The sequence below is a fragment of the Meriones unguiculatus genome, chromosome 10, assembly GCF_030254825.1.
Source record: "Meriones unguiculatus strain TT.TT164.6M chromosome 10, Bangor_MerUng_6.1, whole genome shotgun sequence".
Taxonomy (NCBI): domain Eukaryota; kingdom Metazoa; phylum Chordata; class Mammalia; order Rodentia; family Muridae; genus Meriones; species Meriones unguiculatus.
Window position 1 is genome coordinate 20806526 of NC_083358.1, and position 23935 is coordinate 20830460.

General features: G+C 42.4%; 1 protein-coding gene across 1 annotated transcript in view; it reads right to left on the reverse strand.

Annotated features, from left to right (window-relative positions):
• Window positions 1–351: 351 nt before the first annotated feature.
• Window positions 352–23935, reverse strand: part of Sntb2 (syntrophin beta 2) — an 84716-nt gene continuing 61132 nt past the window's right edge. Inside the window, exons 5-7 of the mRNA XM_021632649.2 lie at window positions 19990–20186; window positions 11455–11639; window positions 352–9566 (exon numbers count right to left, since the gene is read on the reverse strand). Of these exons, the coding sequence (XP_021488324.1) occupies window positions 9474–9566; window positions 11455–11639; window positions 19990–20186 (475 nt within the window). The 3' untranslated portion in view covers window positions 352–9473. The remainder of the gene's footprint in view (window positions 9567–11454; window positions 11640–19989; window positions 20187–23935) is intronic.

Genomic DNA, 23935 nt, shown 5'->3' on the forward strand with positions numbered 1-23935 from the left:
CATGGGCTTCGTGGGGGTGTTAGTCTTGTGACCACATTCATTTCCTGAAGAGGGGCAGACTGCATTCCTGAGGGAATTTAAGGGTAACAGAATGCATGCCAAAAGAGACACGTCAAGGTACTGGAACAAGGGTGGAAAACGCTAATAATTAGGAAAGGTGCTGGAAGGGGAGACAGGTTTGAAATACATATTAGGCAGGCCACACTGGCTTAGGCTGGCCTGAAACTTTCAGCCTCTTTCGGCCTCATCCTTCCAAGTGCTGGGATTTCAGCCACCGTACCATTTCGTTAATTTTGAAACTTTCCTGAAAGTCCAAAATTATGTTCACATGAAAAAGAGAGAGAGACCGTATCTAAAAGCAGCTTTTTATTTACAATATAAAGGTTACAAAGGCATATATACCTGTATAATCACCTTAAGTTACAGATGCTCACTGTAATATACAACGCTCTATGCTGATGTGCGACCCAAGGGAAGCGGTGTCTAAGCACCTATAGTAATAGAGTATACATAAAGCTTTTGTAAAAATTAACAACACATACTGCTCCGGTTTATGACACGGGTTTTTGATTTGGTAGCCAGAAAACTTGAGACACTTTAAATAAGACTTGGATAGAGGTCTTATTTAAGTAAAGGATTCTTAAAAAAAAAAAAAAAAAGTAAGAAGAAAACTAACCAGTTGGTAGAATTTTATCCTTTTATGTTATTTTTAGGCAGTTTTATATACCTAGGTTGGCCTGGCATTCACTTTGTAACTTCGGATAACTTCCTACTTCCCATCTTCCAAAGAAGTGCTGGGTTTACTGATATGGCCACCACACCTGGTTTTATACAGTGCTGTGGACAGAACGGGGCTTCTAGCATTCGAGGCAAGCATTCTTTCAGCTGAGCTACCTCACCAGCCTTACTTAAGCTGGCTTTCTAAGTCTTTACACTTTAACAAAAACAAGTAATGTAGGAAGCAATACACACACGTGGGGATTAGTGGGTATTATTAGAGTGTGCACAGGAGAAAAAAATAGGTTATGCTCTGCAAGACTTCAGATCTGGCACCAAAAAGAACACAGACTGTTGGGTCACTGAGGTCTCCATGCTGAACTCACGCAACAGACTGTACACGTAACACTAGCATCCTGTGCTAAAAGAAGAAAGCCGAACCCAGTGCCTAGGATATTAAGTGAGGATCTTGGAGACTACGATTGTGCAAACTTGAACTTGCAAGCAGATGTAACAAACACCCACTGTTAACACGACCCAACAGAAGCAAAACACTTCTTCCTTCCTGAAGGACTGGACATGCAGCAATACTTATGTGGTGGTTTTAATAAAACACAATTGTTAGCACCTGACTGTCAAGGGCCAGGTTTAAAGAGCAAGATACTGAAGACATGACTTAATTTTCATGTGTGACTCCAGCACACTTGAAAACAAGGGGAAGAAGCCCATGTAACTACACCCTTATGCCATCCCCACCACACAGAGCTCAGGTGCTTTTTGGAATGATTAAACATGTTTAAAAAGCTGACCTGACAGGTCAACAGAAGGCAAGATAGATCGAAAGGGGCTGTCACTAGGAAAATTCAGCCAACCGATCTTACTTTCTCTAGGTCTCTTTCCACTGAGTTTGAACACCAGCCAGTGTTCTAGAATAGGTGGAGCCTTGCCAATCTGTAGGACTTGTTTATGTATTGTATGTATATGTATATGGGTGTTTTGTATATTTGCACACCAGGAAAGGGCATTGGGTCCCATGGGATTACAGTTACAGAGGGTTATGAACCACTATGTAGGTGCTGGGAATTGAACTTAGGACCTCTGGAAAAGCAGTCAACTGCTTTAACTGCTGAACCATCTCTTCAGCCCTGGAATCTTGCCAATTTTAAATGCAATTTGGTTGCTTATTAATAGAGAATCAGTTCAGCTATAAGGTGTATAGGGACTTAAGAAAATAAGATGAAGCCAGTACCTGACTGTCAAGGGGCAGGTTTAAAGAGCAAGATACTGAAGGCATGACCTAATTTTCATGCATGACTCCAGCACACATGAAAACAAGGGGAAGAAGCCCCTTGTGGTGGCTTTAATCCCAGGCAGAGCTCTTGTGAGTTCAAGGGCAGCCTGGTCTACAGAGCTGATTCAGGACAGCCAGAATTACACAGATAAACTCTGTCTTGAAAAACAAACAAACAAAAAACCAAAAAGAAGTTGGTGGTGCATGACTTTAGTCCCAGGGAGACAGACGCTGGTGGATCTCTGCGAATTCGAGACCAGCCTGGTCTAAACCCCATCCAGGGGTGGAAGGAGGAAAGAAGATGCTTAAATAGTATGTATGGAAATGAATAGGCTGGCAATGTTTAGAAATAAGCTTTGCTGCCTATTTAAAAGAATGAAAATGGCTTTCCCCCATTTTTCTACATTTGGCAATAAAGATTAATTTTTGCTTTTGTGATTTATCTTACTGAGGGACCTACAATAGTCTCCTTCCCAAACTAAAGTCTAAGTTTCCATTAAAAAATTATGCCTGATGAAAACTGCAGCTTCCTTAAACATGCTTGGATGCACTTTCCATGTAACATGGTCAGAGCCTGAATGTGCCTACAGGCAGGTTTGCTGGCTCAAGCTAAGTGCAATGATGGACTCTGGGAAAACATACTGAGTGGCTGCTGAAGATAGCATAGCAAGCACAGGCTGCTTTTTCAGAGGACCTGGCTCCTGCTCCCAGTCCCTAATGGCAGCCCACAACCATCTGTAACTCCTATTCCAGGGACCTGGTGCCTTCTGACCTCTGCAAGCACTGCACAAATACAGACACACTGCTGCAGGTAAAACACCTACACGCATAATAGAAAAACAAAGTAGCTAATAAAGAGATGACATGGTGTGACTGGGCAATAAGGGACTATAAGTAAATTGAATCCATGGAGTTTCTCCCTGCCACATACATTTAACTTACATGGGTGGGTGCTCTAGCATGAGGGCGGTCTGAGGGCAACTTCTGGAAGTCAGTTCTCTACTTCCACCATGTGGGTTCTGGGCACTGAATTCAGGCTGTCAGTCCTGTCAGCAAGGGCCTTTACTTGCTGAGGCGGCTTGCAGGCCCAAGAGGTTTCCTTTTGACCCTTCAGCAAAAGTGACACAGAGGCTTACATTACAAAATGCTTGTGTGGCTGGGCATGGTGGTGCACGCCTGTGATCCCAGCACTCAGGCAGAGGCAGGGAGGTGAGTTCAAGGCTAGCCTGGTCTACAAAGCAAGCCCAGGACACAGAGAAACTCCGTCTCAAACAAAACCAAAAACAAAAAAATCAAAAGAAAAAAAAGATTGTTGATTGAAAGATAGGGATATACCATGAATTAGCCTCGAAGTTTCCAACCAGAATTCCCAATCTTGCAATGAAGTAATGAAACATCTATTACAAATTCCCCCCAGACAGGGTTTCTCTGTATAACTGCCCTGGCTGTCCTAGAACTCACTTTGTAGACCAGGCTGGCTTTGAGTTCACAGAGAGTGTGCTGGAAACACCCCTTTGTGTGTGTGTGTTTTTAAGACAGGGTCTGACTGTGTAGCCTTGGCTAGCCTAGAATTCATTATGTAAACCTGGCTGGCCTTGAGATCTTTCTCTGCCTCCCTGCTTAAACCAATGTGTCTGGTAATATGATAGATTTAAAAATATATATCTAACCAATTGGTATTTGAGAGCAAAGAATAATTTGCAAAAGGCACGTTTATATATCATGTTAAATTCACAAAGGAAATTTTTGAGCTGGGTTTCATGCATGACCTAGGCTGACCTCAAACTCTACATAGCTGAATATGACTTTTAACTCCTTATCTTCCTTGCCTCACAGCCTTCCCAAGTGCTGGAACTGAACTTCATGTACTGTGACTGGAGAGATGGCTCAGTGGTTAGGAGCACTGCTGCCTCCACAGAGGACCTGGGTTCCCAGCACCTCACGGTCTTAGAAGTTTGTCTGACTTCAGTTCCAGGGGATCTGATGGCCTCTTCTGGATTCCCCAGGCACCATGTGCATATATGGTGCATATGCTGGCAAACACTTATATACACAAAATAAGAATAAATAAATCTTAGAAAAATGTTTTGATCCAGTCACCCTAAGAGGGATGGAAAAATAGAGGTGGCAAGAAATTAAGTTCACCTTCACATTTTGAAGCTGGTGCACAGCTATGATTCTCAGCAATTAGTTGGAAGCAGGGGGGTCAGTGATTTGAGGCTGGCATAGGTTATATGAGAGTGTGTCTAAAAACTAAGACGAAAACCGAAACTTTTTGTTCTAAAACCAAAGTGGCTGGGAACATGAGTATAGGAGTGGTACTGACTGTATATTTAGCATGCCCAAGGCCCTGGGATCAATGCCAACACCTCACCTAGCATTAAAAAAGAAGAAATAATTTGTGGTTTGTTTTGTTTTGGTTGTTGCTATTTTGTTTTGTTTTGTTTTGTTTTTTTTTTTTTCCCTGATAAGAGTTTTTCTGTGTAGCCTTGTCCTGGAACTCACTTTGTAGATCAGGCTGGCATCGAAGTTACAGAGACCTGCCTGCCCTTGCCTCCCAAGCCCTGGGATTAAAGGTGTGCACCACCACCGCCCATAAGAATTCAATCTCTCTTACCATGCAAATAATTTCCAGTAACAAACTTTGAGAGTTCAGACAAAAACAAAAACCAAAACCCTATCAGGCACTCAGAACTCCTATTTTCTGAGTTAATACAACAACCATTTTTTCTAGCTGATTTGGCCACTGCTGGAGACAAAAATCTAACTAATGTGCTCCTTGTGGCTGTTTGCTCTTTCTGAACCTCAACCTGAAATTCTCACCTTTGATAAACTTGTGTCACTGACTGGCTGGACGTGGGTTTCTGTTTGTTTTTAGTGGTGTTCCAGAGGATCTCTGGGCCTTGCACATGCTCTGCTAGTGAGCTAACCTCCAGGCCATATCATTGTTTTAAAAAGATGAACCAGTTTCAGATCAGCTACTTAGGCAGCCAATTACTAGAGCAAATAAATTCCAATTATATCATACTGTGTAACAACCATGTTGCTTGGAGATATATAATCCTGACATGAAGCATGATTCTACCAATGATCACACCCTTAGTGAATGTCTAGCGTTCAATGCAGTGAAAGATAGAGCTTAAAGGGTGGACTGCTGTCAGCTTTTTTTTTTTTTTTTTAATTTTTTGTTGTTGTTGCTTGGGTTTTTTTTGGCTGTTTTTTTTTTTTTAAGATTTATTTATTTATCATGCATACAATGTCTGTGCACATGTACAGAAGAGGGCACCAGATCTCATTATAGATGGTTTTGAGCCACCATGTGGTTGCTGGGAATTGAACTCAGGACCTTTGGAAGAGAAGACAGTGCTCTTAACCTCTGAGCCATCTCTCCAGCCCTGCTATCAGCTTTTAAGGATTGTATTTAGAAACTCAAAACCATTCTAACTTACTAAGCAACTAAAACAAGGGCATGGAGAAGGAACAATGGGAAAATGGAATTTCTTTCATCTTCAGTAGAGGAAAAGTCACAAAAGTAATGTCATGGAAAGATTCCTAAACTCAGATAGAATATAATACCATTTGGAACATGTGCCTGACAGAAACATCTGAAACAGCATGGCTACAGTAAAATCAACAAAGTTTACACAACCTCAGTTTACCTTTTTTACTGATACAGAAGCACAAGTAATCCAGCTGGCCTTGAATTGGCTATACAGCTAATCTTGAATCCTTTGCCTGCAGCTCCCAAGTACTAGAATTTATTTCATTGTTTTGAGAGTCTTGCAGTGTAGCCCTAGTACCTGGCTTCCCAAGTACTCAGATTCCCACTGTAGTGTTACATACTAGAATCCATCCAGAGTAAGGTGCTTTTAAGAACTAAGTGACCTGGCATTTGACCTCATTAGAGATTTAGACCCCACCACCACTCCCTTTCCTTGGCCATCGGACTTGGGTGCTGAGATCTGAACTCCAGTCCTCATGACTGAGCAGCAAGCCCTCTTAACCACTGAGCCCAGCTTTCTAAGGAGCTAGTTCATTCTCGGCATCTAGAGCTGCTAGCAGCCACTTGGCAAGGGAAGCAAACTGTTTGGATGGTTTAAATATAGTGAACAATCAATAGCTTGAACCAGTGAGAATAAAAAAAAGACCCAGGTAGGTGTCCAAGACAAGACACAAAAGAACAGAGAAAGTGCTGGAGTCTACTACTCTGCCCTGCCCACTTCAAAACTGTTAACTCTTTTAGCAGGCAGGGCATAACACACACGGGCAGATTCTTCCATGGTTTTGAAAACAAACAAATCCACATGCATTCATATTAAGCAAGAAGACTGTTTCTTAAAAAATTTTAAGAAATCAGTAATTTTCCCCACACATTTTTGTTCATCAAAACTACTCATATTAAAACCTTTTTCTTTGGGGCGGGGGGAATGGTGTTCAGATTCCACATTGCTTTTTTTTTTTTTTTTTTTTGGTGATAACAGATAATTTCTTATTTTGAAAGAATAAATTTTGGTTTATCAGCGAAGTGCATTTATTCAGCTGAACAAAGCTTTGCTACCATTTTGTTCAGGAGAATAAGTTAGGAAAACAAATCAGTAACGATGTTAGCTATTTGCTGGTTAGAGAGATTTTTCTACATACAAAAAAATAAATAATTCAATCTCTCTTACCATGCAAACTTTGAGAGTTCAGACAACAACAAAAACCAAAACCCCATCAGGCACTCAGAATCACCTTAGTTTAAAAAGTGCTAAACATGGCTTCAAAGGAGGCAGACAACATTTAAAGTAACATTTCTGATTTCCCACATAAGTCCCAAAATTTAACCTGAAACTGTCCACAAATCGGTGAATTTGGCTATAATTATTAATAAATACAGCATATACACATGAGCATTTCCTTATATAAAATATGAGATACCAATTTCAAAGCAAGGCTTATTGATAAACATCAGCTTTCTTTAGTCCTCTTTCTTATAGGAGATTTCTCATATGCAGGGTTGGTTTGGGAGCCTTGTGGATGCCTAGAAAGTGGCCAATCTGAACAGGGGGTGCTCTGCAGTTTCCTGTCCACTTGACACCCAGGAGCCCAAAATATCACCAACAATGTTCAAAATAAAGAAGACAATTTAGCTGATTCTATAGACGAAGCGAATCGTAAGATGCTCATTTTTAGTTATTATTTGAAAATATTTTGCTGTATTTTGGCATATGAGTACAAAATTGATAACATAGGTATATATCAAAGTGTCTTGCACTCACAAAAAGCATTCCACTTGTGGTTTGAAAAATTCCACACACTTAATTGACCACATGCCTGGAGGCTGCTACAGCTTCTGAAACAAGCAGCTTAGGACCCTTGCTCTTGGGGCTGCTAACGACAAAGAAATCACCGGTAAGCCTTCATTTTACAAGATCCAACTGATAGTATTAAAAACCCTTTGGACAAAAAAACAAAAAACAAAAACAAAACAAAAACCCTTTGGGCCACAGTCCTCTGCCAAAACAGATGCACACCTTACCTGCCGTTCATCCCACCTGCTTACGGCTCTTGGTGGCAGATGCTCCTGTCAGTCTCTCTGGTGGGTTAGCTTTTCATGCCAACACAGAAGACTTCAAGTCTACTACGGAAGCCTGAGCCATTTGTAGCTCAGAGTAACAAAAGTGGCCAAGCTCTTGGCCTGAGGTTATTTGTTGAAGTTTTGCTTTCTGAACTCAGAGCTAGACCTTTAACTTTTTTTTTTTTTTTTTTCTTTGAGTTAGTTGAAGATGTGCCATGGATGGAACCAATGTCAGGGTTACTATAAAAATTTTTTAAGTTCTTGAAAGCTGTTTTTAAATTTTTAATTTTCAGTTTTAAATGGATCCCAATATTCATTTTTGTGCTCCAGTACCTATCTGAAGTTGGGGTGGGGCTGACATTGCTCCCCAACCTCTGTATACTGTTAGTCTGATTGAAGAGCAGAAGGATGGCTGACTCAAGGGCAGCCAGGACAGCAGCGTTACACCCCTGCTGGGCCATCTCTTCTTTCCTGTGGCTGACCTGTCTGCCAAGGCACTCAAACTACACAGCTCAGGTTCCGCAGGAACAGCTGTCTTTTCTCCCTCTACCCCTTTGGAAGTGTCACATTGTCGTGTAGCACCCCAGAGAAATCTAGATGTTTTCAGAGAGCACAGAAAACTCTAAGTCGATGTTTCCTTTTTGTTCGGATTCAAGGGCTGGGCTAATCTGGATATGTTGTGTAGACAGCATTTCACATGTTTCTAGACACATTTATCTCCTTCCAAACCAGGACAGGCAAGCTGAGGATGATCTTCCAGGATACACTGACACTGAGTCATGGTGACAGCTGGCCATGTTCAATAAAACACAGGCGAACATTGCTGCATCTCTCATCACCCACCCAGGTGTGTTGGGAAGCCAGTGTTAACCTTGAGCTGGAGGCAACTTGGCCTTACTACTTTGGGGCCACAAAAGACCAGTGCAGGATCTCTCCTGGCCTCACAGTGCCCTGGGCCACACGACAGGATATCTGTGCTGCCAGGCTAATGACCTACACAAAGTCACCCCTGAATGATGTCATTGAGGAACCAACCTCAAAGCTAGTTGGTATTCCTGGAGTGGCAGTGAGATCCAGCCATCTAAAGTCACTAACAAAGCTGCACTGACCCTAACCAAAGGCACATTTGGTAAGCAATAAGAAATGGCTTAGCTTAAAATGAGGATCTTTCTTTCAAAATAAACCATAGACCATGCCCTGACTCCTACCAAATTAAACTCAATAAAAACTAAAGGAAGCAAAACTCCTCTTTTAGAGCAGTGGTTTCCAACTTGCTTTTCAACTTGGACGCCATGAAAAAGGGAGTGAAGGCGAAGGCAACCAGACCTTGCAGGCTCTGAGTCCTACAGGCAGCACTTTGGAGTGGCAGAGCTGGTGCTGCAGTGGGGAGTGTGGGGATGCGGTGCAAACACTTCCAGGTGAGGACAGTAACACCGCGGTGTAACTGACCTGTGTGGGGTATGCCCGAGGAACGGGCTGCTCCATGCCAGCACCTGCGGAGCAACGGTCATCGTATCAAGAGCTCAAGGCTAAGCCCCAGGAAGAAAAGAACCCCTTTTGGTTATTTATGTCCAAAGAGAAACCCAAAGAGCCAGCCTTCATAACAAGGGAAATAAACCTAATTACTTAGAGATCACATTATGAAATGAGACGATAATTCAACAGCTTCGATTTGGAGCTCATTACAGTTCTAGAGTTTCTGACCAAGGCTGTGTGAGAAAGGTCAGCCCCTCCTTAAACCCTGTTGTGGCCCAGCAGTGGTCTGCAGGTCCTTGGGAAGGCACTGTGATGGAGGAGAGCAAGGGCTTCTTTTTGTGCTTCTTCGTTGTTGCTTTTTAAAAATGTTCATCTTCTGAGGTGGAAATACTTCTTGTGGCAGTCAAGGTCTTTCTTGACTCTTGCTGCTCATACAAGCAGTCCCATGCGAGTGACTTTGGCGGATAAGAATGTGTGCAACACAAATACAATCGGCTTTGGACAAGAATGCAGGTCCACAGTCTGTGAAAAAGGACAGGAATCATCACTTTAATATATGCACTCTTTTCTTTCTTCCTTTCTTCCTTTTATGTACAGTTGGTGTTTGTCCTACATATATGTCTGTGTGAGGGTTTGGATCCACTGGAACTCGAGTTACAGATAGTTGTGAGCTGCCATGTGGGTGCTGGGAATTGAACCCGGGTTCTCTGGAAAAGCAGCCAGTGGTCTTAACCACTGAGCCATCTCTCCAGCCCTACATCCACTTTATAAACAAAGGTATTAAATAAATTTAGATGTGATGTCCCACTTTTTTTTTTTAAGGCAGTCTCATGTAGCCCTAGCAAGCCTTGAACTTATTCATAGCTGAGATAACCTTGCTATCCTGATCTGACTGCCGGATCTCCAAGTGCTGAGATTATAGGCATGTACCATCATGCCCAGATTTATGTGGTACAGGGGCTCAAACACAGGGCTTTGTGCATGCTTGGCAAGCACTCTACTAACTGAGCTACAGTCTCATGTTCAAATTGCACTTATTTGTGTGTGTGTGTGTGTGTGTGCATGCACACACATGAGTACCACAGCATATATGTAAAAAAAAAAAAAACAAACCTTAAGTAATCTGGTTTTCTCCTTCTACCATGTGGATCACAAGGTTTGGTGGCGATCACTTTTATTTGCTGAACCACCTCTATGGCTATTTCTGTGCCGTTTCTTGAGACAGGGTTTCCACTGGCCTTCGAACTTGTCATGTAAGCTAGGATAGATGGCCAATAGGGACCTATCCATTCTTGCCTCCCTAATGCTGGGATTACAAATGCATACTACTGGGCTGGAGAGATGGCTCAGAGGTAAAGAGCACTGGCTCCTCTTCCAGAGGTCCTGAGTTCAATTCCCAGCAACCACATGGTGGCTCCCAACCATCTACAATGAGATCTGGTGCCCTTTTCTGGTATGCAAGTGTACATGCAGGCAGAACACCCTATACATAATAAATAAGCAAATAAATAAATACATACATAAATAGGCCTTAAAAAAAAAGAAACAAAAAACCCCAAATGTGTGTTACACATCCAGCTTTTTAATGTATCAGGTCCTCATACACGCAGAGCAAACATTTTACTATCTCCCCAGTCCTCAGATAAACCTTTAAAAAAGTGGTTTCTTTTTTTTTTTTTTGTTAAGATTTATTTATGCAGTGTTCTGCCTGCATGGGTACCTGCTGTCCAGAGGAGGGCTCCTAACTATCATCAATGATAGTTAGGAGCCACCATGTGGGTGCTGGGAATTGAACTCAGGACTTTTGGAAGAATACCCAGTGCTCTTAACCTCTGAGCCATATCTCCAGCCATTCCCTCTTTTTTTAAATTTATTTTTATGTGCATTGGTGTTGTGCCTGCATGTGTGTCAGATCCGCTGAAACTGGAGTGACAAACAGTTGTGAGCTGCCATGTGGTTGCTTGGAATTGAATTCAGATCCTCCTGAAGGGCAGCCAGTGCCCTTAACTAGTGAGCCATCTCTCCAGACCTGAAAATGGTGTCTAATGTGGGGCAAAGAAAACAACAAAAACCCAATCCCAGTGCCATCCTGAAAATTTACAATTTCCAAGCTCTAATGGAATGTCAAATGATAGGCCATAATTTTCTACATAGGAGGTAAAAAGTAGCAAAAGGGCTGGGGATGTAGAGAGGCCTTAAAGTCAACACTCAGCACCATAAAAGAAAGGAAGCAGTTTTCAGAAACTTTTTTTTTTTTCCAGACAGGGTTTCTCTGTGTAGCCTTGGCTGTCCTGGACTCGCTTTGTAGACCAGGCCGGCCTTGAACTCACAGCGATCCACCTGCCTTTGCCTCTCAAGTGCTGAGATTAAATGCATGTGCCATCAAGTCTGGCTTCAGAAACATTCTTACCAGTTCTCCCTCAGGACCACCAAAATCCAAATAGAGATTTCTGATGCCATCATCAGCAGACATCTTCAGTCGTTCAAAGGGATAGCGGTACAATATGCTGCTGGAGCCTCCGTTGTCTCTGGAGATAGTGAACCCGTGCTCATAGTGGACAGTGAATCTTACCTCTTGGCCACTTAAGGTGCAGCCTGTCAATGACAAAACAAAACAACTCATCTATAACCAAGATTCTATTTCAGTTATCAAGTAGAAAAGGATTCTTCTGGTTTCAAACAAGAAAAACAATCTTTCCTTGAGAATATATGAGGCCTAAGCTGCTTAAAATTTCCTAAGATAAACATGCACTTACTTGATGGCACAAATACTAAAACTGGACTAAATTGTGGAAGATTAGCATGCCCCTGTGTAAGGAAGGATGACATGCAAATGCAAGAAGTAGGTACTCCCCCCATCCTCCAGACAGGGCTTCTCTGTGTAGCCTGGCTGTTCTAGAACTTACAGAGATCCGTCCGCAAGTACCGGGATTACAGACCTGTGCCACCTTGCCTGGTACAGGTACATATTTTTTAAAGGCCTGTCATTATTATTATTTTTATTAAGTGACAGGGTCCAATGTACCCAGGTTGGTATGAAAGTAAGTACTCCTGTTTATCTTCCTGCTTATGTGTCCCAAGTGTTGAAATTATAAGCATGGGCTACAAAGCCAGGCTGAGTTTTCTTTCTTTCTGAGACAATGTCTTCCTGGGCAGCCGTGGGTAGCCTGGATATGGAAGACCAGGCTGACCTGAACTTATAAGATCTACTGTCTCTGACTCCAGAATGCAAGAATTAATGGTATGCGGCACCACACCTGGCATTATTTTTAATTATATGTGAATATATCTGTGTAGGGTTATGTGCATGTGTGTGCAGGTATCCAAGGAGACACAAGTCCCATTGGAAATGGAGTTACAGTTGGTTGTAAGTTACTTGACATGGGTACTAGGAATCAAGCTTGAGTCCTTTGCAAGATTAGTACATGCTCTGAAGCACTAAGCCCAGTCTCCAGGCCCTAAGATTACTTTGGCGCAAGTCAGCATCTTGACTGAGATGTGGCAGGATACAGTCTAATTCTCCTTTACTCTGCCTATGCTCAACTGGATATCAGCTTTATGCAACGAGGCAGAGGCAGGGGCATTCTTCACTCTCATTCTAACTGTATAAGGTAGAATGTATAAAACACAATTACACTCAAAACTGAGCTAAACCTAAAGTCAGGAAAAGGTTTTTAGGACTCAGACCCTAAAGAGAAAGATAAAACTAGCTAGGTGGTGGTGGCACATGCCTTTGATCCCAGCTCTGGGAAGGCAGAGGCATGTGGATTTCTGAGTTCAAGGCCAGCCTGGTCCATAGAGCCTGGGCAGGAAGGATGGAGCAACAGCAGAGATATCCTTCAGGGTTGTAACATGCTTTGGTTGGTATCTGGGAAGGAGATAGTGTCGATCAAAAGCTTATGCTCAGCTAGAGTCATGAGGTTGCTGCTTTCCAGGATACATCTGAGGCTGAGGATGCAGCCTAGTGTAGAGTGCTTGATCACCAAGCAGGAATGAGGCCCTAGGTTTAATCCCCAGTGCTACAGAAAACAGAACAAAACAAACAGTGCCAACCCCCCCTCCCAATACACACACACACACACACACACACACACACGAGCTGGAAGATGACTAAGTAGGTAAATAGTGCTTGCTGCCAAGCTTGTTCTATCCCTGGACCCACATAGTGGAAGGGAGAGGACAGACTCAAAAATTGTCCTCTGACCTCTATATGCAACACACGCACACACACTCTCAAGAACTAATGCAATAAAAACTTAAAAGCTCATAAAACAAAGATACATCTGAATTGACAGAAACAGAAACTGTCATCACTGGGTACAGTCTCAGCACTTAGCTAAGCATGCTGAGGTTGGAGAATCAACAATCTAAGGCTAGCTTGAGCCAGAGTGACACCTCAAGATCAGAGCTGAGCTTTGCTTCTCCCTTTTAACAGGAATGGCTCTTGAAGCAGGCCATCACATGTAACCAACATCCTCTCATTGAATATGCAAAAAAAAAAAAAAAAGATCTAATTAGTTAATGTTTAGCAAACTGGGAAAAAGAAAAACAGATTAATATTGGTGTGTCTCATTGTCAGAGAAGGAACCCAGTGGGTAAGGACTAATTATGGATGAAATCAGCTTCCTCCAGAAGTATCCATGCACTATCCCTAAATGAAGGGCTGAGGGTAAGGTGGGGGTGACAGCCACACCCTAATCAACATACCCAGAGTATAGTCCTAACATCTCTAAAGCAGTCTGTAGTAAAGGGCCTGAGGTCTTAAGGGGAGATGGTCAGTTCTAATCTAGAAAAGTTCAAAGACAGCTCAAGTTCTCACAGTCCTGGCTGTAGAAGGGGCCATTCGGGCAGGAGAGGAACTGGCAATGAATGATGGCCAGACAGTTACAGCCAGGAAAGGGAAGCCATCAACTCCACAATTCCTCTCAAATGTAGGCAAACACTGGGCTACATTCCTAGACCCTGAGATTTCTCACATGTTCTACTTTGAACTGTGTTGCCTCAGGAGGGGAGGGAAGGAAAGGAAAGCAAACATGTATGTGACAAAGAGGCACTTCTGAAAACAGTCTTGTTTATGGTTAATCAGCCTTGAAAACCCATAAGATTCTCTTGCTCTACCAAGTGAACACTGGGATTGAATTCAGATTGTCAGGGGTTCTCACACACAGTGAACCATCTAGCCCTATTTTATTTTTTATTATATTATATTTTGTTTTTCCAGACAGGGTTTCTCTGTTGTAGCCCTATCTGTCCTGGACTCAATTTGTAGACCAGGCTGTCCTTGAAAACACAGCCATCTGCTTGCCTCTGCCTCCCAGAGTGCTGGGACTAAAGGTGTGTCTACCATGCCTGGCTGCCATATATATGTATACATAGGTATGCCATATATATGTGTATACATATATATACATATACACGTATATAGTTTTATTTATTTTTATGTGGATGAACGTTTTGTCTGCATTTATGTTTGTATACCATGTGTATGCCTGTTGCCTAGAAGACGACATTGAGTCTGGAATTACAGATAGTTGTGGGCTTCCACATGGGGGCTGGGAGTCAAATCTATCTCTTTGAAAGAGAAGCCAGTGCTCTTAACCACTGAGCCATCTGTCCAGCCCCTTATTTTATTTTAGAGTCTCCATGTAGCACAGGCTGGCCTGTGCAGTAAAGAATGACCTTGAACTTTGGTTCACCTGTGTCCACCTCTCAGCTGTCAGTCTGACATAGTCTAGAGCCATCTGAGGGAGCCTCGGGTAAGAGATTGTCCAGATCAGATTGGCCTGTGACCATGTCTGTGAGGGACAAAATTGATGATCGATGTGGGAGGGTCCAGACTGCATAAGAAAGCCAGGTGAGCATGAACCTGGCAGCAAGCCAGCAAGCAGTGTTCTATTGTTCTAGCCTTGGGCTCCTGTCCTGACTTCTCTCAGTGATGGACTGTGACCTGAAAGTGTAGCCAAATAAGTCCTTTCTTTCCCAAAGTTGCTTTTGGTCAGGGTGCTTTATCAGAGCAACAGAAAGGAAACTGGAAGATGCTGGAATCAGTCACACACCATCGTGTCTGGCCTATGTGGTGCTGGGGATTGAACCCAGGTCCTCATGCATAGGAGGCAAACATTCTGTCTTTGAGAACACCTTCTGCTACTACCAACCTTTAAACAAATGTTCAACTCTTTCATAACACTTTCTCTTCTCCTGTCCACAGCACACTTCTTGAAAGAACTATCCACACTGTGTTTGTTTTACTGTCTCATCACCCCTCGACCTTTGCAATCTACTTCTGTCATCACAATATTAAATATCTCTCTCTCCGAGGGCACTGATTACCTCCAAGTTGCTAAGTCCAACTGAATTATATTAAGCATTTTGCTTTTCTATCCTGTGTCTATTTCCCCAGTTTCCTTTACAGGAACTTAGGTTTCTGCTTCGGCCTCTTGTGTTTCATGGAAGACTAACCTTAAGTGCTTCTGGTACGGCTTTTCCCTGGGGAGCAAATGGCCCGACACTCACACACACACACACACAAAAAAAAAAAAAGCTTGACTGGAAAAGAAGCCCTTCCTCCCTTTGGCTCTTGCAAAAGAGCCTCCCCTGTACATTTTTTAAAAATATTTATTTATTATGTGTACAATGATTTGTCTGCATGTACACCTACATGGCAGAAGAGAGCACCAGATCTCTTTATAGATGGTTGCGAGCCACCATGTGGTTTCTGGGAATTGAACTAAGGATCTCTGGAAGAGCAGCTAGTGCTCTTAACCTCTGAGCCATCTCTATAGCCCTCTTCATGTATTTTTAATATTTGGTTCCAGAGGCTGTGATACTATATGCTTATAATCCCAGTCCTTGGGAGGCAGAGGGAGAAGAATCAGAAAAGTTCATTGCCATCACTGGCTATAAAAAGCTTCTCAAAAAACAAAATGAAATACATTTCAGTAAAGAAAGAAAAAAAGAAAAGGAAGAAAGAAAAATAAGAAAGAAAGAAAAAGACAATGTGGGGCCAGGGAGCTGACTAAGCACAGGAACTTGAGTTACATTCCTAGATCCCACGTAAAATGCCAGGTATGGGCTGGTTGGTAGTGTCACATGCCTTTAATCCTGGCACTTGGGAGAAACAGGCAGGCAGATCACTGAATCCAAGACCAGCCTGGTCTAACAGAGCTAGTTTCCAGGATATCGTGGTCTACACAGAGAAACACTGTCTTGAAAACAAAAACAAAAACAAAAACAAAAAACAACCCCCTCCCCCCCAAAAGGCAGGTGTGGTGGTGCATTTTGTAATCTTAGTGCCGGGTAAGTGGAGATGGGCAGATTCTTAGGGCTTGATGGCCAGCTAGCATAGCCTAATGGAAGAACCCTACAATGCAGTGACAGGTCCTGTCTGAAAATCAATGTGAACCATCAAAATGTCTCAGCATGTAAAAGGATTTGCTGCTAAGCCCTAAGGACTTACACTGGAAACCTGGGACCCCTGAAGGAGAAAACCAGCTCCTGCATGTGACCCCTATACATGTCACACACAGGACATAAATGTAACAAAAAATAAATCAACGTGGTGGCCCCTGAGGGTGACCTCTATAGACACATAAACTTGTGCATACACATAGCCAACACCAATAATTATTTTAAAAATGATTATGTGCCTGTAATCCCAGCACTTAGGGAGGCAGAGGCAGGTTCATCTCTGAGTTCAAGGCCAGGCTGGTCTACAAAGTCCAGGACAGCCAGAGAAACCTTATCTTGGAAAAAAAAAAAGGCAATAAACCAAACCAAAACCAAATAAACAAAAAAAACAACCAAATTATATATCCAGAAGGGTGACTGTGTTGGCTAGTTTTATGTCAACTTGACACACGTCAAGAGTCATCAGAGAGGAAGAAGCCTCAATTGAGAAAATGTCTTCATAAGATTAGGCCTAGGTAAGCATACAGGGCATTTCGTAATTAGTGATTGATGGAAGAGGGCCCAGCCCTAAGTAGGTGGTACCATCCCTGGGCTGGTGGTTCTAGGTTCTATAAGAAAGTAGGCTGAGCAAGGCATGGGAGCAAGCCATAAGCAGCACCCTCCGTGGTTTCTGCAACAGCTCCTGCCTCCAGGTTCCTGATCTGCTTGAGTTCCTGCCTTCACTGGTCTCAATGATAAGCTGTTACAGAAGTGTGAGTGAAATAAATCCTTTCTTCTCCAGCTGCTTTTGGTCACAGTGTTTCATCACAGCAATAGTAATCTAAGTAGGACAGGTAATATTCGGGGAGAGAAGAGAAACAGTACAGGGACAAGGGAGGGTGAAGGAGGATGAATATGAGCAAAACATAATGATATATGTGTATGAAAATGTCATAATGAATGGCTGGGGAGATGGCTGAATTAAGAGCAGTGGCTGTTCTTGTTTCAATCCCAGGACCAACATGGCTCTTACTAGAGTCTGTGACTCTTGTTCTAGGTGATCCAACACCCTCTTCTGGCTTCCATGACACTGCATCCATGTGGTGCACATACATACATGTAGGCAAAACACTCATAATAAAATTAAAAAATTAAAGGTCATAATGAAAGCTATTATTTTGTATGGGAGGTAAAAATGAAAAATTAGTTTTGGTGGGCACTGCTAACTCCAGTCTAATCCACGACAGTGGATATAATCACCATCCCTCCCTTTAACACACTCACCATCCCCGCAAATCTGGTTTTCCTTCCACTGCTCTAGTTCCTATGTCTTAAACTCATAAGTGGAAGGGACATTGGCTTTTACACATCATAGGGGCATTACTGAATGAAAGACACACTAAAAGTAACATGCTAAAGCCAGAAGTCAATCAATATTACACGGAAATGAATGTAACCATGTTATTACCCATTTTTTACCTTTTGTGTGAGTGAGTGTGTGGTGCACACACAGCAGCGTGTGTGCAGAGAGAAGAAAGACCTCGGGAACTGTTCCTCCCCAGATGCTATCCACCTTCTATTTTGGAAACAAGGCCTCTTGTTGGTCTGGGCTCACCACATACGCTAGATGGCTGGCCAGTGAGTCCTAGAGATTCTTGTCTTCACCTTCCTGGCACTGGAACCACACATGAGCCAGCACAGCTGATTTCTACATGAGTTCTGGGAATTAAACTTGGGTCTTTATCTTCCCAGCCCATGTCTTTTTATTTATTATTTTGGCAATGCCGAAGATTGAATCCCAGGTGGCTACGCGGTCCTGAGCTCCACTTTCCCATTCCTACTCTATATTTCTTAAAATCAAAGACTGGCATTATTAAAATGGCAGAGACCTAATGATAAAGATATTTGACACTACAAATCCTGCTTCTACTACTCTGGAAGCAGTTACTTTGTTAACTTGTAGTTTAGGGAGTGTCAGTGTTTATGGAGAGTTTTTTTACTTGACCTTACAGCAGAACAGGAGACAGAAACAGAACAAGAGGGAGAGGAAGGGGGAAAGGAAAGAGTGACAGAGAGATGACAGAGAGTGAGAAAGAGAGAAAGAGAGAGAGAGAAAGAGAGAGAGAGAGAGAGAGAGAGGGAGAGAGAGAGAGAGAGATTGACTCAGGTTCTTTTGAGCATTGCAAGGCAACTTTGAAGGGAGTAGGTCCCTAGAACTGTGTCAGGGAAAGGCTGGGGTTGCATCCCTGGTCAGTGGTGTGAGACAGGCCTATCAAGTCTAATCAACAAGCTAATTACAGAGAACAATAGGACACTGGACTCTTCGCACAGCTCTTTGGTCAAGGACAGGAAATGGGTCTTATTTACTTTTATCTCTCTCATTATAAAGCCTAGCTCTTGGTAAATACTAAAGCACTCAGTAAATATTTGCTGATTTAATGAATGAAGGGGATTGATATTGTCTGTTCTTTAGGCATTTAATCGGATCATGAGTATGAGTCATCTGGAGAGGGAAGGAGGGGCTTAAGGCACTGGCTAGATATAAGAACTGAAATTCAAGTCCCAGCCACATGGAGCCCTGTTTTTGAGAAACTGAAAGTTAAACTGGAATACCTGTATGTTTACAGAGTGTATGTGAGACAACACCAAGTTTGGCACCTCCACAGTGGAACACGACAACCAGCTGGGACCAGCCACTAGAGGGAGACTCCAGAGCGGAAACAGCAACCAACTCCTGAGCGTTGGACAGAACATTTTCACTTCCGAAGAGAAACTCCGGTTCCAAACACTTTATTTTCTGTAGCTAGAATACTGTCAGATGCTTGGCTTGTATTTAAGGGTGTCTAGCCATACATTAGCTACCAAATCTTCTTAACTGTGGTCAGTACATCTAATTTTTACTGCCTGAATTCTTATACTATTAAATGTAGATTAAAATGATAGACAGTAGAAAAGCCACGTGGCAGTATGGTGCTTAATGCCATGTGGCAGGCATGGAAAAGCTTTGGCGGTGAGACAGATCCCAGATTTCTTTCGGCCATCACCCCTTCAGCTACCATGTTTTAACAGTTTATACTTGGCACACACAACAACAGTTTTACTTTAGAGCTGAGCAGTTTTACTTAGTTACTGTTAGAGTGCAAGAGAGATGGTTTAACTTTTAAAGGCATATATTTCGCTCTTCTAAACATCTCCAGTTTGATTCCTAGTACCCACAAAAGCAAATCCTGTCTCTTTTGTTGCCCTTTTCTGATCTCTAGGAATACCTACACACATGGCACGAACACACAAACACATGCGCACATACATCAATAAAAATAAATGTTGAAAAAACTAATAATTACTGTCAGAAATCTAAGGTCAGGGCCAGGAAAGATAGTGTATATTTGTAATCACAGCACTAAGGACGTGGAGGCAGGAGGATTAAGAGTTCAAAATCATCCTCTCATCCTTGCTACATACTGAGTTCCAGGCCAGGCCAGGCTACACAAACAGCGAGAGAAAGAGAGAGCAGGAGAGAGAAAGTGAGAAACAAAAGGTCAAACAAAAGTATCTCTACCTAGGGAGACTTCCTTGATCAGCTCAGCTGCAGCATGACAACCCTGAACAAGTATTCTGGTCCAGGTCGACAAATCCCGATGTGTTTCAACCCTGAAGAGGTGCATCTCAATGCCCTGCCGTGAGCCCGTCCTGGTAGCAAAGGTCAGGTCAGATCCAAGGGAGGGTGACCGGCATCCAGAACCTGAATGAACCAACCTAGGACCACAAATAGACAGAGAGCTAAGGTAATTACTGCATTACTGGAGAAAGATGCCAGGAGTTTATGCTCATTGGTAAGCAGAAACTTATAAAAAGCTTCAGCAGGTTTTAGATGAATGCATTTCAAAGCCAAATTGTGGTATTTTGAAGCAGATACTATCCTTTAATCCCATAGAATATATAATCTGGTGTCACAGCAGGCATGATACTACTTACTGTCTTCATAAAGGAAATACCTATAACAGGAAAAGAGATGTCTTCAATACCCTCTTCTGGCCCCTACAAGCACCAGACATGGTACATAGACAGGCATGGAGGCCAAACATTCATATCAAGAAAAAAATAAAAACAACCCTCCCCCGAAAGAATACAAAAAAATAATCATCCAAATTTGGTGGCATATGCCTGTAATCCCAGCACCTGAGTGGCTGAGACAGGAGAATTCTAAGTTTTAGGTCATCCTGGGGTACAAAGAGCGACCTTCTCTCAAAACAAAACAAGATACCACACAAAAACAATACAAACAAACAAACAAAAAACCCCAACAATGACATGTTCCATTCAGGACTAGGAAGAGGAAGTCTTAGGATCAACTACCACATGGATGAACTTTATGTGAAATAAAATGAACATCACAAAAAATCCAAAATGCACATGGTTTTCCACATATGCACCATCCAAACTTGATCCAAAATTTTAATTTTCATTGCAAAGTAGAATTTTATCACAGGCAACAATTAGCACCAGTATTTTCCTTAGGTGACAGATCACTTTGGTTATTTTTTGAGAAGACTCCTATCAAACACAGATCTGAGCATGGTGGCTTTTTAATCAGCCCCTCTCCAAGTGGAAACTGGTGGGTCATGAGGAGCAGCTAGAGCTCAGCTCAGAGCTCAACGACACAGGTCTTTTTCCTTGAAGCATGTAATTGCAGTTCATACTTCAGGATGAGGCACAAGTCTTTTCTCAGCTTATTTCATCATGAAGAATGTTAAAAAGATGAATACTCAAAGGTTAAGATGAAATAAAACTGATAATTCATGCCGTAAATATGGCGTATGTGGGTATGAACACCTGTACATATGTGGAAGGACATCAGGTGTCTGTTCTATGATGGCCTGTTTTGTGACCTTATTTCCTTGAGACAGGGTCTCTTACTGAATCTGGAGTTAGGCTGCTGGCCAAAAAGTCCCAGGAATCCTCCTGTCTCAGCCTCCTCTAGCACTGGGGTATACAGGCACATGTGTAGGATGCCTGACTTTCTGCCTGGGTGCTGGGATCAGAACTCACACATGCTTGAAACAAGAACCTCACCAACTGAGCAGTGTGTGCTCCATACTGAGTTTTTACTACTTCAATAAAGAAAAGCTGCCCTGAAACGTAAAAGTATCAACATTTTAATTTACCCCCAAGTAACTGTCCCAACAGTAAAAACCACAAACAACATTTTAATATTATTATGAGATACATTTGAATTTACAGACTTGCTATGGAATTACCTGAGAACCTTGTAACTAAACTGACTCCTGTAGAACCTACATGCTAAGAGAACATGAGCTAGCTCACAAAGAGTTAAGTTTTAAAGTTACTCTACATAAGACTCAAGTAAGACAAAATACAGAGGAAAGTACCACATTCAGTTTGATTGCTAATCCCATGTCAGACATTACAAAGTATCAAGTCTAGGAGGATATTTTCCTTCTAGATTTAATTTTGAAATATCTGGCAGAGGGGATCTAATTTGAAACAGCTGCTGGACTTGGGGAGCAGCCATTGGTTAGGACACACTGCCAAATACCCCACCCCCACTTTTGTGGGGGGCCAGATGAGCTCATGCAAAGATGAGCTTTAGCAGTTTTGGCCATATTAGTCCCACAAGCTCAATACCACTCAACTGTCCACATGGAACAGTAGCCATGTTATCCTTGGGCTCTGTCTCTCCTAGTCAAAGCTTATAAGAAAAGACTGCAAAATCCACAGCAACTAGGACATTAACATTTTTCTACCTGTGTTGTGTACCCAGCTTTGATCTTAGGAAAGATCTAAAATAAAAATGTCCTTCAACACCCCCTCCAGGCATTACTTAATTCCTTCAAAAATGTAATAATGTACTGAGAGAAAACACACACAGAGACATGAGAGAGAGAGAGAGAGAGAGAGACAATTGATTTTAAGAATCTAAATGTGTAATTCAACATAAACTTTAACTCCTGTTAATTTACACCAATCAAACAATGTGAGTTGATCTTGGAGTTTGGAGCATAATTAATTCTAAATTTGTCAGGGATTAGTTAGTTTTGCAGATAATCAAGATCTTTCTTTCCCTTTCCTATGTGTTTCTGTTATGTTTCTCACTGTCTATTCATTTAAAAGAACTGTGTGCACATGTTTGTACATGTGTGAGGTCAGTATGGTGCCTTCACATTAGTTTTTGAGAGTCTCTTCCTGGACCTGGAGCTCACGGATTCCGCTAGTGAGCAGGTAGTGAGCTCTAGGGATCCGCCTGTCTCTGGCTCCCGAGGACTGGGATTACAGCTACACCAGGCTTTTTGCAGGGGTTCTGGGTATCTGAACTCAGGTCTCTATGCTTATACAAGTAATGCACCAACTGAGTTGGCTCCCAGCCCCCTCAGGCTTCATTTTCTTGATGATGCTATTTCAACTACAAACATTATGTCTTACTCTTTTATTCTCATGTGGCTTCTTTTCTTCCTTTTTTTCTTTCTTCTTTTTTCTGTTCACAGGCTCTCATGTAGCACAGCCCAACCTTCATTTTACTGCCTCTATTTCTCAAGTGCTGGGATTACAGGTATGTGCTGCCATGCTTGGTTTTGTATGTGTTTTTAGTGCCATACCTAAGAAGGCTCTGAGCAGACCTACTCCTTAAATATACAACTTCCCTATTTACTTGACTAGTAAAGTAGTCATCCAATGGACAGAAATTGCTTGTTTATGAGATGACTGTAATATCTAGACTATAGAACAAAGGCTTATTTAGAGTGCTCTATGTCTTTGGAATGCATGTTAACTGGTCTCATTTATCTGTGGAAACATCCTTGTAGGATTCCTGTCCTGCTCTTAGTCCATGTGAGACAGAGTAAGGAGAATAAGCGACAGTAGCTCAGGTTTTGTTTTGTTTGTTTCCTTGTTTGATTTTTGAGACAGGGCTTCTCTGTGTAGCTCTGACTATCCTGAAACTTGCTTTGTAGACAAGGCTAGTCTCAAACCCAGAGATCTGCCTGCCTCTGCTTCCTGAGTGCTGGGGCTAAAGGTATGCGCCATCACTGCCCAAGCTCAGGTTTTGTGAGGGGCACTGTGCACAAGCACTGTGGGATGTTCTAAGATGTCATAGTTTTTTATGTCAAGGTAACTTTACTTCATGAGGATGTGGAACCAGATGCTTAAACGTAGTCTTCTACAAGACGCTTCCTCCCTCCAGGTAGGGTAGAATTAAGGAGAGTACACCATCCTAGTTCTGAAGGCCAGGAGATGCTTTTGCTCTATTTGGTAACTGAGGAGCTCCAGCTCTGAATTAGAGAAGCTCCAGGAAAGCTACAGGACAATTTTAAACTCTGTTTTCATGAAAAGAATGATACCACGCTGCAGGTGGAGAATACACCTTTACTCCCAGCACTTGGAAGGCAGGTGGATCTCTATAACTTCATTTCGAGCCATGCCACATACTGAGTTTTAGGCCAGCTAAGCCTACATCGTGAAAGCCTGTCACAAAAAATAACTTTCTGTTG